Source organism: Salvia hispanica, chromosome 6 (genome assembly GCF_023119035.1).
Source record: "Salvia hispanica cultivar TCC Black 2014 chromosome 6, UniMelb_Shisp_WGS_1.0, whole genome shotgun sequence".
Classification (NCBI taxonomy): Eukaryota; Viridiplantae; Streptophyta; class Magnoliopsida; order Lamiales; family Lamiaceae; genus Salvia; species Salvia hispanica.
In genome coordinates, this window is record NC_062970.1 from 11,627,280 (window position 1) to 11,642,705 (window position 15,426).

General features: G+C 35.5%; 2 protein-coding genes across 2 annotated transcripts; both read right to left on the reverse strand.

Moving 5' to 3' along the window:
* Positions 1 to 3,590: 3,590 nt before the first annotated feature.
* On the reverse strand, positions 3,591 to 5,039 carry LOC125194690 (keratin, type I cytoskeletal 10-like). The gene has a single exon (XM_048092933.1). The coding sequence runs from the start codon at positions 5,037 to 5,039 to the stop codon at positions 3,591 to 3,593; it is 1,449 nt and encodes a 482-aa protein (XP_047948890.1).
* Positions 5,040 to 11,023: 5,984 nt separating this feature from the next.
* Positions 11,024 to 12,045, reverse strand: LOC125197480 (transcription repressor OFP1-like). Its single transcript, XM_048096231.1, has 2 exons — positions 11,645 to 12,045; positions 11,024 to 11,551 (listed from the first exon to the last, which is right to left on the reverse strand). Exons 1-2 carry the CDS (start codon positions 11,973 to 11,975, stop codon positions 11,133 to 11,135), a joined length of 750 nt encoding a protein of 249 aa, XP_047952188.1. The 5' UTR covers positions 11,976 to 12,045; the 3' UTR covers positions 11,024 to 11,132.
* Positions 12,046 to 15,426: the final 3,381 nt, after the last annotated feature.

Genomic DNA, 15,426 nt, shown 5'->3' on the forward strand with positions numbered 1-15,426 from the left:
AATATTCAATGAGAAATATAACTCAGACAAACAAGGCATGAACTGTTTAAAAAGTATTTGAAATCTTGCTTTGTGCTTAAAAGGGTGTGCCTCTTTTCATTTCACGGGCTTTATGGTTATCTTCTTTTTGTTTCAACGCATTTTACCCCAAAAAGTATTGAATTATATATTCAACCATTGCATATTTCTTCCGCTCCACTCTAAGTTGACATATTTTTCTTTTTTGTAACGTCTCACTATATATGATATACATTTTAAATATAAAAACATCATTCTCTGTACTTTTTTCTTCCTCTTACTTTATTTTCTCCACTGTACTCACAAAATAATACTGTAAAAATTCAGTGCCAAATTAGAAAAGCATCACTTAGAATGAGACAAATAGAGTAATATTTTAATTAATATTTGGCAGTTGACTTAGAGTGTCCACAATTGATGGAACAGTTACGTCACAGCCGCAAAAAAACTTATCCCCTAGTCAGCACAGCCACAAAAAACTTGTTCGCCTAGTCAGTACAACCACAACAACTTGTCCGTCTACAATAATAGTCATGCCACAACCACAAATCAAATTATTTTATCAATTGTTGGTATATTTTAATTATACTAGGATTAATTAATTGGATAAAAATAATTTTAAAAAAAAACATAATTCATTAAAAATAAAAATTAAAACCAAGTCTTCGTTGTTTAAAAAATATTGAAAATTTATACATCGAAAATTACAAAAAAATGCTAAAAAACATAATTCATTTATAACTAATTAGTCTACGAGAATTGCAAACAAAAGTAATCACGATATGCTCGCTCCCCTAAGTGTCCGTGTCTCTTCAACAATATCGGCCTGGAGTTGGTGATGTGATGTTTCCTCTCATGTATCAAGGAAAACTCAGAGCAAGTATTCATCGGTACGCGGTACACCCATTTGAATCTGGACGGTAGCAACACCGTGACTTAGTAAGTTTTCTAACTAAAGTTTTACATGCGGGAAACTATATAATCCTTCTATTCAACATGTTTGCATGGGACTTGAGAACTTCATTTTGAGTTACAAACAAGAATTATAATTATAATTATAAAAGAAATCAAATGTTGGAATAGTGAATGTACGAGCCAAATTAATGGACAAGAACCGGGGCGAGAACAGTCGGGTCCAGGCCCCTACCCGGACTGAGCGATACGGATCCGTAACGGTCATACCCATTAAATTCCATAAAATTATGTTTAGTAATTAAAATATAAAATAGTTAATGCAGTAAGGCTCTTTCTTTTATAGTATACATGTTTGTTGATCAATTTAGGAAATCAAAGCTGTGATTTATGAGTGATGTTTATATAAATAGTTTACTATCCTTATTTAATTAAGAGTGATGCTAAATGGCCATATTAATATGGCCAGTCACACAGGATTAATTTAGTCAGTTTGCTGATATCAAAAAATTAAAAGTACTTAAATATCCTTCTCCCGTTTTCAGTCTTTTTGTTTCCCTCCATCGATTATTGAGAAGTCAGCCACTTTCAAATTTCAAATTTAAATGCATTAATTACTCCTTAATAGCAGATTTAATTACTTTACTTAATGAGAGTGTAATCTATCATCTCTTGTAAGATTATACTACTGTACATGTTAGTGAATAGTGATGGACTGATGGTACGACAAATGCCATTTTAGTAGTAACATTTTACTTTCTTAATTTTATAAAATTAAATTATAGATTAACAAATCTATTTATAAATTTAAATTATACTATAATGAATCTTAGTTATAAAGTTTAAAAAGAAAAATTTATACGATAAGTGTATTAATAAACTCAATTAAAGAAAGTCAATTCTAATGAAAATGATAATTGAACAAATCAATCTACTACTTTTTGTATACTATTATTTAAATTTAATTGAACAATTAAGTTGAATTTTAGATATAAATGAACAATTGAATAGCGACTAATGTATAACTTTAATTCAAATTTAAAAAAGAATAAATTATCCAATTTAACCTAAAATTCACATATAATATATAACTGAATCTAAACACAATTGATCATTCGATTTTGCTCTAAGACTCAATTAAATTGAGTAGTAGTATTAATAAAAATTCTGGAGTGTATCAAATTGATTCATCTACCTTTTATATTTTATATTCAGTTGTGGTTGGGCAATTAGGGTAAATTTTAGATTCAAATGCTCAATTAAATTCTATAATTACATCTTATAAAAAAGTGAATCTAAGTATTATTGAATTGCTTAATTGATTCTATGTTTAGTTAACTCTAAGTTCGATTGAATTGTTAGTTACATATTACAATTAAGTGGATCTAAGTACTTTTAAATTGCTCAATTGATTCTATGTTCAATCAACTATTTAATTGAATTATATAGTTACATCTTATAATCAAGTGAATCGAAGCATTATTGAATTGTTCAATGCTTCAATTGATAGTAATATTCAATTAACTCAAGTTTAGTTGGATTGTTTATTAAATCTTATAATCGAGTGAATCTAAACAGTATTGAATTGTTCAATTGTTTTTCAATTCAATTGAATAATTTAGTTGTGTCTTATATTTAAGTGAAAGTAAGCACTATTGAAATTTATTCAGCCGAATATAGCTTCAATTAAATATCAAACCAATTTATATTCGATTGAATAATTTGATTTTAAAATTCATGTATTTGTTTGATTATATGATGATCTTTATTGTTATTTTTCAAATAAAATTTTAATTAGTTACCGTCGTTGCATTATCCACACTAAAGTAACAATGTCGTCGAGAATATCATCGTCGTTGGAAACTTTTTTCCTACTCAAAAGCGGTGTCAAAATACGTGGCTTGAGAATTACAACTTGCCTCAAACAACATGTTTCGGTTTAAAATTTTAAGGTAAAATTATAAATTCCATGAATAAAAAGTCGTATATAATCAATGCTTAATTAAAAGTTAGTAACAAATTTTTACCTTATATAATTAATCAGTTTATTCTTAAATTATAGTAAAATATAAACGATTAATGTTATAAGGTCTATTAGCATTATTTTTTAACTTATGCCATGACTCATGTTTATTTGTAAATGTAAATTTTACTTATTAGAGTATGCTATATGGCGTAAGTTGTTAAAATTGAAATAATTAAAAAAAAATTGCAGTAGTTGGAAAAAGAGAATAGTAAGTATGGGCCCAACTCCCAATACATCTTCTTCCTCTTCCTCCTGTTTCTAGTTTCCAATGCTTTAAGGGCATCCACAATGGTGGCCCTCTTGGGCATGTCCAAGCCACCATTTCTTGGGCATGCCCAAGAAACTTGGCCCTTGCCCTCAAGACTTGGCCACCACAATGGTGGCCCTCCGGGCTACCATTTTTTTTTCTATTTCAACAATTAAAATTGTTTTTATACATTTTTGGTATATTTTAATATTGCTAGAATAAAAATTATATGCATGTAATAAGTAAAAAATGCATAATTAAAAAAAATGCATACTTTAAAAAATACTAAAAACATTTGAAACCAGATTGTCGTAGTATTATAGATAGGGTAAAATTATACAACGACAATGTCTTAAATACAAAAAAAAAAAGACGCACACCGCCCGACTACTCGGTGTCGTCATCGTCATCCATCACATCATCGGCACCGCCTCCACCGCCGCCACTGCCACTTGCACCGACCCCACTGCCGCTGGCACCGCCCGACTGCGACCCTTCGGACCATCCCAACTTCGACCTCAGTCGAATAATGAGGTCGTAGTAGAACCTCTTGGTCTCCGGATCAGTTGACTTCTCGTACAAGGCCAAATTATCCTGAAGTTGCTTCATCATCTGCACCTCTAGGGTATGAGCCAAAGCCGCCCGCGGTGTTGCGGGCATCGCTGTAGAGGTCGCAGCGGAGAACTGAGAGCCGGTTCTAGATTCCCGGATTGCGGCACGCTGGCCCTGCGGACGTGAGCGCCGAGAGAGTCTGGAGGGGGGCTCCTCCTCCGAAGCATCATCGTTCAGGTCGAAGGCGCGTGAGTCACTACTACTGCTGTAGTTGCCGGCGACGCCCAGTCTAGTCCGCTTCGGCCCAGAGACAGGATCTTTGTCGATGAGGACCCTGAATTTCGGGCAGTCACGCAGAACGAGGTATTCGTCCCAGTAGGTAAACTTCGGCCACGATTCAGTATTGAACAACTGATACGACAACGCTCGTACGTCGGCTTCGGTGCGGCCGCTCTCAGCAAGGCGGAGTTGGGTCTCGTATATGCCACTGAACCTCTTCAACGCTTTAGTAATCCTTCCGAACTTCTTCCGGACCTGGCTAGCTGTACGCTCGACGCTCCCATCTGGTTTGAATTCGTTGTACACATCGAGAACGCGATTCCAAAAGCAAACGTCGGTCTGATCCGTACCGACTATAGAATCGGTCGTGACCGCATACCAGGCTCTGGCTACAGCAATGGATTCTTCATTGCTATAGTAGGTCGACCGCCGGTTTCCACCGCCACTGCCGCCGCCACCGCCGCCGCCGCCACCGCCGCCTCGCCGACCACTTCGGCCGCCACCTCCTCCGGTGCTCTGCTCTCCACGGCGGCCGGCGGTTCGACCACCGCCGCCGCTTCGCCCCCCACCATTTCCGCCATTTCGCCCACCTCCGTCGCCGTTTCGCCCCCCAACGCCTTGATTTCGCCCGCGACCGCCTTGAGTACCGGACACCGGAGTCTCTGGTGGTGTTCCCATCAACTGTTCCCACGTGAATCTATCAGATTCAGATAGAGGGGATTGGGTGTATTGGAATTGGGAAGATTGGAATTGCTGAGAAGGGTTGTTTATCGCGTCCATATAGGGCCGGTAGTCGCCGAACCCCGATTGGGGACGACCCACGTTCCTCTGCGGCTGAGAGGAGGACTGACCCCGGAGTTGGGGTGTCTGTTGCCACGGCGGCGGCGATTGTGGACTCCACAGGTTCGTTGGAGGGGGGGTCGGACTCGATCTCCACGGTTGGGAAGACGAAAATGCGGCAAATCCCGATTCTCCATAGCCGGGAGAATCATCTCCACCTTGCATTTTGTAGACTTTGAAAATGGTAGAAATTTTTAGGGATTAGAATGGAGGAAGATAAAAAAATGGAATGAATATAGTATTTATAAATATAATTTTTGAATTTTTTTTTTAAAAAAAATGGAAATTCGGTGGGCAGGCCGCGGCTCTCGGCCCTTGCAGTGGCGGGCCGAGCCGCCTGCCCAAGAGCCTCGGCCTGGCCGAGCGCTCGGCTCTCTCTCGTCCACCCCCCCGAGCCGCGGGCTGCCCTCGCCTCAGTAGTGGGGGGCCGCGGGCTGCCCAAGCCCGGGCCGAGAGCCGCGGCTCCCCCACTGTGGATGCTCTAAGCCATATATTCATTTCTGCAACACCATATCTGCAACCTCGATTCTTCAAAAACAATCAAACTGCTTCTGTCTATTGATTTGTGGTCACAAATAGACATATTGCCAGCAAACTTGGTGCTGTTATCTCCATGGGCGGACCCAAGTAGTAGTAGGGAGGGGCTTAAGCCCTCATTAAAATTATTTTTTCAACTTTTTTCTATTAAATTTTGTTAAAATTTATTCAAATTTAATGTAAATTATGTGTAAAAGCCCCTATAAATAATCTAAATCACCTAAGAAATACTTTGAAATAAAATTTTATAAATTATAGCCCCTATTGATATTTATTTCCGCGTCCGCCCATGGTTATCTCCTCAAGCAATAGAAATTAATTCAATTGAGACACCCAGTTATGTCATTCGGAAAGGAAGGCCGAAATCTGTTCGGTTTAAACTTTAAAGATCCAGCTGAAAACAGAAAAGGTTCCACGTAGGAGACGTCAGGTCTTAGTTTTGGTCTGAGACTTAGTTTTTCTTCAAATTATTGGCTTTATCTTGTGTATTGCTTTGAGAAATACTCATATACAATATGCTCTGCTGTAGCCATGAGTCCATCGGGTTGATCAGAAATACTCATAAAAAATCAACACTTACTTGACATGAAGCTAAACTCATATGATAAATTAGTTATTGTAAATAAGGGATTTTATGCGCAAATCATCATGACAATAAAATTGGCTCCATTTCATGGAAATGCTGGCGGGAGAATAATATTAAGAGGGGAGAAGAAGAGAAAAGTCCACCAATTTCTCTTCTAATTATAAAAAGGGTATACAAGTAAAATCAACAATTACTAAACTGAAAATTTTAAGTAAATCAATTTTTTTATGCTACTTAACCAATTTATTACTGGCCATAATGACCACATAGCATTTCCCTTTAATTAAAGGCTCTATATATTTGAAGGACAGCATTAGGGGTCGCCTAATCATTATGTCACCATACAAAAACACGAATGGGATATAACATTTTTGAAGTAAACAAAAGGGTGGATTGTAGTTTCAAATAATTGACACAAGTGGGAATTGTTTTACATTAAAGTTAACACAACTACTTTGGGATTTTTTTATCAATTGATTAAAGAAAAGGAAGAAAGCCAAGTGCATATTAGATGATTCTTATCCACGCAATTTTTATTGATTTATAATTTGTTACCTGATTATTAAAATTTGAATTCTGTTTTATTTTGAAGTAAACAAAATACGGGCTTTATCTTAATATATGCAAATATATAATTTTTTTTTATTGAAAAGAAATTATCTAAATTTGTATAGTGTATATTATATAACATGGCTTAACTTGATAAATTAGTGGATTACATAAATATGATTAAAGTTATAATTTTGGTAAAATTTGATAGGGCCCTTGTCTTATATTAGGGTTTGAGTTAAGCTTAACTATGATATCAAACAATTAGAAATGTCCATATATAATTCTCTACCTTTGTATTACTAACTTATCAAACACGCCCTTAGGACTCGTTTGATAAAAAGATGGGATATGAGAAGATATGTAAATCAAGATAAGAAATACGGGTTTTATGTCAATATATGCAAATATATGATTTTTTCGTTGTTGTTTGACTGAAAAGAAATTATCTAAATTTGTATAGTGTATATTATATAACATGACTTAACTTGACAAATTGGTAGGTTATATAAACATGATTAAAGTTATAATTTTGGTAAAATTTGATAGGGCCCTTGTCTTATATTGAGGTTTGAGTTAAGCTTAACTATGATATCAAATAATTAAAAATGTTCCTATATAATTCTCTAGTATTACTAACTTATCAAACACGCCCTTAATATACGCTCTTAGTATACATGTAAAATGTTAATAAATCTTAGTACTATATTTACAGAATTTAAGATATAATTCAGTAAACTATCCTTTAAAATTGAAATTGCAAAGGATAGTAGAGAATGCCACGTACCGTATCAAGTTGCAATTTTTAAAATTAAATCATGGAATAAATAATAGTAATATAATAGGCACACTAATTTAGAAACAAATTTTACAATAGGTTTAGATAAAAAATTTACCGACCTACTCCCTCTAAAAGATATAAGAAGGATTTGATCAAAAAAATCATGCGGCCACACAAATTATTTGATAATTAGCATTTACCTGGAATATATGGCAATTTCAATTTGGCTAAATCATAGTTGTGTGTTTATTATGAGTTCATAAATTATAATTATGAATAAATCATAATTAAGTCCATAATGAAGAATATCATAGGTGATATCTGAATTTTTATATAATCACTTTTTTTTTCTCTTTACACTTTTTTAATATATTTTTCAGACTTAAATACTTAAATGCCCCCAAGTCATAATGAAGAATATTTAAATACTTTTATAAATCATTCTAGGTATCCAAAAATATAGACAAATACATACTCCCTCTGTCAAATCTAAATGAGACGTTTCATTTTTGCACCTGTTTTGGAAAAATAATACTCCCTCCATCTCATAGAAATGTCATATTTCATTTTTTGCCCGTCCCAAGAAATAATCCTACGCATTTATGATAACATTTTCCCCCTTCTCTCTGACCTAGACCTGCCCACGGTTCATGAACCGGCGGTTTCGGTTCGGAACCACCGGTTCCGATTTTGGGAAATATAGAACCGGAACCGAACCGTGAGGCTGTTTCACGGTTTCGGTTTCGGTTCGAAAACCGGTGGTTTCGTTTTTCGGTTCCGGAACCGCCGGTTTTCGGACGGTTTCGTTTTTAGGTTCGGTTTCAAGCGATTTCACAGTTTTTTCCCTTAATTTTTTTTTTTGCCATATAGTTTGAAATTATAAAATAAATTGTTGGAACAAGGAAATGGATAGTTTAAATTGAGAGATTGAAGAGAGAAATTCTTGTTAACACTAAAATGAGGTGAGTGTAAGTAAGGATAGAGAGAGTATTTAATATAGATAAAAATAGAGAGAAATGAGATCCAATTTGAATTTAAAATCAACATTTAAGAATAAATAAATAAATAAAAATAAAATAAATGGTGTTTTGTGCAATCAATTTTGAATAGTGCAGCCATCGCCCATCGTCAACCAATCAATTTTGAAGACTCAACTAATCAATTTTGAAGATTACAACATTAACCAATGTTAATTTGAGTATTATATTATATTTAAAGTAATCAATTCTTCTGAGTTTATTAAAAAATATTGGATAAATATTTATTAATAATTATCCATACTCCATAGATTCCATACGTAAAAAAATGTGTTAATTAATAAAATCGAAAATAGTATTATAAAGTTATTACCATAAACCATACTCCATAGACTCCATCTTGTAATTTAGTTATTTTTATTTTATTATCTTTTCTCTTATGTTTTCCAAATTACCATCCAATTTTACCAAATAGTATTATAAAGTTATTTTTGCTACAAAATTTTGTCCCACATTATTGTTTCTATGGATATTACCAAATCTAAAAATGAAAGTTATTTATATAAGAGTATAAAACTCATATACCGGATCATTCAGCAATGTTTTATTTAATGGAGTATAGTTTTAATATACGGATTAACTATGTTTAAATTTATCATTGCATTGGCGGTTCGGAACCGTAAAATCGCCGGTTTGGAACCGTCCGGAACCGGCGGTTCGGTTCAAAAAATTTGGAACCTGAACCGAACCACGGTTCTAAAATTCACGGTTTCGGTTCGGCATATTTTTTGCGGTTTCGGTTCGGAACTGTAACCGCCGGTTACGTTTTCGATTTTAACCGCCGGTTCGGTAAACCTTGGGCAGCTCTACTCTGACCCCACCAGCCACTACATAATTTCAACTACTTTTCTCATTCTCTCATACTTTACCAATTATACATTAAAACTCGTGTCAACCCTAAATGACCAATTTCTATGGGATGGGGGGAATAATAAATAGTAAAATTGAGAGAAAGTAAAATAAGAAAGAGAATAATGTATATAAGACTCTCCTCTACAATATATTCCTTCTTACTTTACGTTCTCTTTACTCTAACTATTAATTACTCCATTTTTTAAAAAAAATATGAAAAATAAAACGTCTCGCTTAGGCTAGGAAGGAGAGAGTATCATTTTAAGTATCCAAAAACACATCGGGTTCAAGCATTTCTAGTAGAGAAAGTTATGACCACTTCACAAAGAGTACGTATTCCAAAGAATTACGAGTCGAACGTTTATGAGACGACAAAACACACTGGTCAGCCGCTTTATGCATGTCGCAAGTAAGAGAAAATGAGAAAGTCGAACATTTTATGAGCCAAAAAGACACCCGGTCAAACAAAATGTGTATGTGCTTATGTGCCCTAGCTATTTTAATAGCTAGGCTTGGGCATAACTCCCAACATAACTTTTGGCGACTGCTAACTCAATTTAAAGAGAAAAATATAGTTTGGAATGTCATCTTTGAAGAAGGGGAGAAAAATTGAAGCTTTATCCACCTAAGCCTTGTTCATTATGATATAGGAGTACTTAGCTATTGATTTTTTTATTATTCATCATGAGTGGATAGAGCTTGGGATTACTTCTAGTTTATAGTAGGTAACTTAAAACATGTTTTCCTATACTGAACGACTTAAGTTTTCATGAGTTTTTTAGTTCAATTCAAATATTCTTGATGTAATCTATGTTATTTTGCTTTGGAGCATTAATATAACTAGAACTTGCCTAAAATTCAATGTCTCTTTAACTTTGATTTAGCAGCATTGCGTACTTTGGAAACTATAAGAACTAGAAGTGAGAGAGCTTATCGTTCTTGGGGATAGATCGTTGAATCAGGTTAGATGCTAATTGTATGCATAAATCCTAGCTGACATGATCAACTTATCATAGGTGTACCAATCCCCTACAAGTAATCAAATGCATGTGAACATAAGACAACGTGGGATCACTAATAATTTTGAAACTCAATCATTATATTTGAAACATGATAGTTGCTACCGAAACAAATTAGTAGTCTCTTTACTGCGTTACTTTCGAGTTTTAGTTTCTCAACCTGTTTTGTCTCGTTTCAAGTTTAAAACTTCTTAATCTCTTCCCCGTGGGTTCACTATCTTTTCTGCTACATTGAACACGTCTGCATACTTGAAAAAGTAATACTTTTGGTGATTTATAATTTATTTTATGAATCTAATTACACCTAACATACATATATTGAGGGTTTGGAGTCGTTCTCCCTAAACTGTTATTCCCCCGGTTCGGTGGTCCCCATTAAAAGTCTCATTTTGTTATTTTTGTCCAGTACCCATTTGAAGCCTCATTTCACTTTTATTATGTTTGGCTAGTGGATTCAACATTTCACTAACTTACTCAACTCATATTTTATTACTTATAAAATTAATATGTAAAGTACAACCCACATTCCACTAACTTTTTTCTATTAATTTCATTTACATAATTAAATAATTTCTTAAAATTTGTGTCGGTCATAAATGAGACTTGTAATGGAGATCCGATGAAATTTAATAATTTAAAATAAAAGGTACTACTATTATTATAAACTATTTCGTTTAGGTAGAGTATAAGTCAGGTGAATCCGTGTAGATTTATGAGATGGGGAGTAATATATTTGGTTTTTAATTAACTGCATATATTAATGAGATGAGAGTCAGCACAGCAAGTCCTCGTCCAATGTATCCATAATCCTTCAATCACGCTTCATTTAAAACAGGGATTACAAATATTTTAAATAAGTGATATGTAAATATAATACATAAATAAAAGTGATTAAAATTATTGGAGGCGAAGATGAATAAAATCAAACCAAATCTGTTTGAAGACATTAATAATAAGGTGATGATGGTCGTCGGAATTGAGCAGCAGATAGCAAGCAAGCAATTCTTCTAGATCATTCGACTCTCTGATGTTGTACTGCGAAATCATCTCCACCATCGATTCTCTAAAATCTCGCCGCGGATCCTTCGACGCCTTCAACACCACCATGCTCCGACGCCGCCCGTGAACCGCCAGCCGCGGCGATGAATTCACTCGGAGCTTTATTCCCGACGGCTGCCTCCTCACCGGGCTGGCAGACGGCGCCGCCTTCCTCGTGATGATCGGCGGGAGGCGGCGGCACTGAACGTCGCTTTTGCCGGGCCCACATTTGCCAGGGTCCTCGGCAATGCAACTTTGCACAGCAGCCCCTGCTGTTCCTAATACAAAAATAAAAAAAATGGATAAATATATAAATAAATAAAATGAAAGCCGGGGCTGCAGTGCAAAATTGGACAGCAGAGGATCCCCACCCCTATCCGAATCCGAACTGTATTCTGTCAGTATAGAATCAGGCTCGGATAATGAACTCCTAGAGTTCGTACATTCCGAGGAGTTGTCGGCGGTCGGAACAGAGGTGGAGAATTGGCGGGGTTGTGTTGGCCGGCTTGGCTGGACAAGGGCGAGGCCTCTAGTGAAGTAGTAAGACTTTCGCTGGTTGGAATTGGTGAATTCCGGTGAATGCAGTGATGAGTCTTTGTGTTTGGAGAGGTTTAAGGTTTTGGTGTTGTTGTTCATGTTCTTGAGCTTGTGGAACCAGGCGTTTGGGATCATGTTGGAGAATCTGAATTTGTAATTACCCATTTGTTTACGATCATTAATTTGGGTATTGGAAATGGAATGTTAGGAAAAAAGATGGAAGAAAAGACTATGCATTGCTATGCCTATGAGTGTGTGTGTGTGTGAGATGATACATAAATAGAAAAAGGATAGATGTGGTGTGGGGTCTACACATGAAGACTTATTTGTACTCCTTTCATTCATTGATACAAGGCCAAATCAGATTGGGTATGAGTCTTACGAAATGTAGTAGAGAGTAGGTGATAAAAGTTTAGCAGGAGGCCAAATTTGATTGGGTATGATTCTTGCGAAATGTAGAGAGTGGGTGATAAAAGTTTAGCAGGAGGCGGATCCTATTTTATATACTTCATTCGTCCATGAAAAATAGTCTAATTTTGTCATTTTATATGTTCTTCCTATAGTCTAGCCACTATCCTAGCCAAACAACAGCATAGCAATAGGCTAGCCAATGCCCTAGCCGAGCAAATAAATTGACAAATACGATTAATCCATTTTAATTATTGGTGTTTATCAAATATTAAAAAAATAAAGTGCAATAAATTGTAAATATAGAGTATGTATAACAATTTTAAAAAAAGAAAAAATCAGCTAGCTGATCGCTCGCCGCGCAATAGACGGCCAACGATCAGTTAACCGATTAATCCACGCCCTAGCTCTAGGGCATTGATTTTTCGTCCGTAGGGCTAACCTAACGTAATAGAGGACTAGTCGAACGCCGGTGAAAGTCACCGAAAATAACCTCCAACTCGGCTTTAAATAGCTAGGAGGGTTTGTGAAATAATATTGTAAGATTATGATATTAGAATATTTACAAAGATTTGGTAATCCTATAATCAGATTTTCGTAAACAAAAATGACGCTGTTGTGACAGTAATCAAGCACTGAGGCGTAATAATTAATTAATCTGAGTGTGGAATTATTTATATGTTTGTCGCATCCCCCATTCTCTCGTCCGTTCAATTTGGCTATCATAAAAGAAAGGCTAATCGCTGCCTCGTTTTTGTTTTATGTAGTAAGTTCGTATTTATAATAAATTGAAATTAATATTGTGAGGATCGGAAATCCTGTTTCTATGTGCAAATTTACTGATAACAACTTTTTTGAGAACTCATATTAGGAGTGGTTTGGTTTGGCCTTTATGGTTTCTCAAGAAAAGGGATTGCTCTTGTTAGTGATTCCCTTTTCATGGTAAGAGAGAAATATATCTATTGTTTGGTTTGACTTCAATGTTTTCTATAGTTAAAATTCAGATGTTTGGTTTGTATTTTACGCAATTAAGAATAGCTTGTAATACCAAAAATATCCTCATGTATTTTTCTTATTTCCAATTTTATCCTCATCTAACCGTTGCAATAAATTGGTTGAGGAGCCGGATACTTAGAGAAGGTTGAGCGCTTCCGAGCTCTCGAAAAATATTTCTAGGTTATGTTGTTTGTCTATTGTTTTTGTGGTCGAACCATATCTGCATTTGCACAAAAGCACAACTGCAATTAGGTAATTCACATATACAATTTCGAAATTCAGTAAAAGAGCTATTGAATTGCAGTAATTGTAGTTTGTAATCTGAATCACAAGTTAGGGCTTAATTTGATACAAATCTGAAACTGTTTTATCAAAACCCACAAGATAAACTTGTGGGCTTCACTCTTCACTCACGAAATTGATGATTCAGCGGAGAGAAGACGAGAAGAAGAAAACGATGCCAATTGATGAGAGGAAGAATACGCAGGTGGAAGATAACCTTGGTCGTCGTGGGTATTTAACTCGAGGTCCTAGAACAAGCCGATGCTAATTGATATTCAGCGGAGATAAGACGAGAGGAGAGCAGGCAGCGGCAGCAGGCAAAAAAGTGTAGAGAAAGGGAGGTTGAAGAAGATGAGGAGAAATGAGTCATTTAAGTTTTCTAATGAGTGGAAAATTTTTGGGCAGAAAACGTTTCTTCCCAATTTTGGGAGATAAATTATCTAATGAAATGGGCACAAAAGAGGCGGGCCGGACTCATTAATGGAGGCCCCAATGAAATGGTATTCACCAAACCAAACATGAGAAAAGGTTTGTTTTTGGGCATTTAATACTCCTATTTGCCAAACCAAACACCTCCTTAATGTTTTTAAGCTGAGAGAGTTAAGGTGTAGCCTTCAGCTAGAATTATATACCTCACGTTTGGAATGAAAATAGTAGCAAATATATTTTGTACGATATGCATTGTGATTAAAAATACCTGGAATACTATTATAAATTATAAAAAAAATTTAAAATTAAATAATTAAAATCCTAAAAGTTAAAAATTACATAATTAAAATCCTAAAAATTTAAAATTACATAATAGTCGGCAACGAGCCTTTCGTTGACTCCCTCCCAATCATAAGGGATGTAAGGGCAAGTTGATCTAGTTGATCGAAGAGAACGGGCGGGGGTAGTGGCGGCGACATAGGCTTCATAGGCGGCATGATATTATTCATAGTATTATTGTTCTTCGCGCTCCGCTTCCGCAATGATATCAGTGAAATCCATTTTTAAATTTTTTAGAGAGTGTTTGAGTGAGAGAGGAAGATGTAGATGAATTGTATGAAAAATATGAATGAGAGATAATTTGATGTGAAAAATGGATGATGAATGTGTGTATTTATAGATGATTTTGGGATTACAAAATTTTCTTAAAAAATAAAAAAAAAATTGAAAAAAACGGCAATAAAAAGGTTGTATTTTTGGGAATCTGAAAAAATATATATTTTTAAATTTTTGGTATTGTTTTTTATTTTAAAAAAATCCAACGGATAATTCATTGGCGAATAGAAACGTGCCACATCGCCTGCTCAGCGGCACGGTCGTGCTCGATGCATCGAGCAGCGCCGTGCCAGCAGCGGACAACAGGGTGCCGCACCGTCGGCACGGACGACGTTCGTCCCAGCGAGCACCGCTGCGGATGCTCTAACAAAAGACGGGCTAATATTGTAGAACCCTCCCAAAGAAAAAAGAAAAACGTAATCCCTATATCCGCTAATAGGAATCCCGATTTACCATTTCAGTTCATCCGTCATTAGAAGTCTCGATTCACTTTTACTATAAATGATAGGAAGACCTCATTTTCCACTAACTTATTTCACTTACATTTATTTATGCAAAAAATGGGTCACATTCTACTATCTTTTCTTACCTACTTTCCTTTACATTTCTTAAGACCCGTATCGAACTCAAACGGGACTCCTAATAGCCGATGGGGGGAGTACAAATTTTCATGGAATTTGGATGTCATAAAAATATAAGTTACTTCTATTTTGTATGCTCAATTTGAGTACTCCCTCTTTCCCACAAAATATGTCACACTTTTCTTTTCAGTTTGTCCCACAAAAGATGCCACATTTCCATTTTTAGAAAAAGTTCTCTCTCACATGAATATAAAAATAATATTTTCTCTCTCCATTTAACACACAAGATAAAACCTCCTAAAATC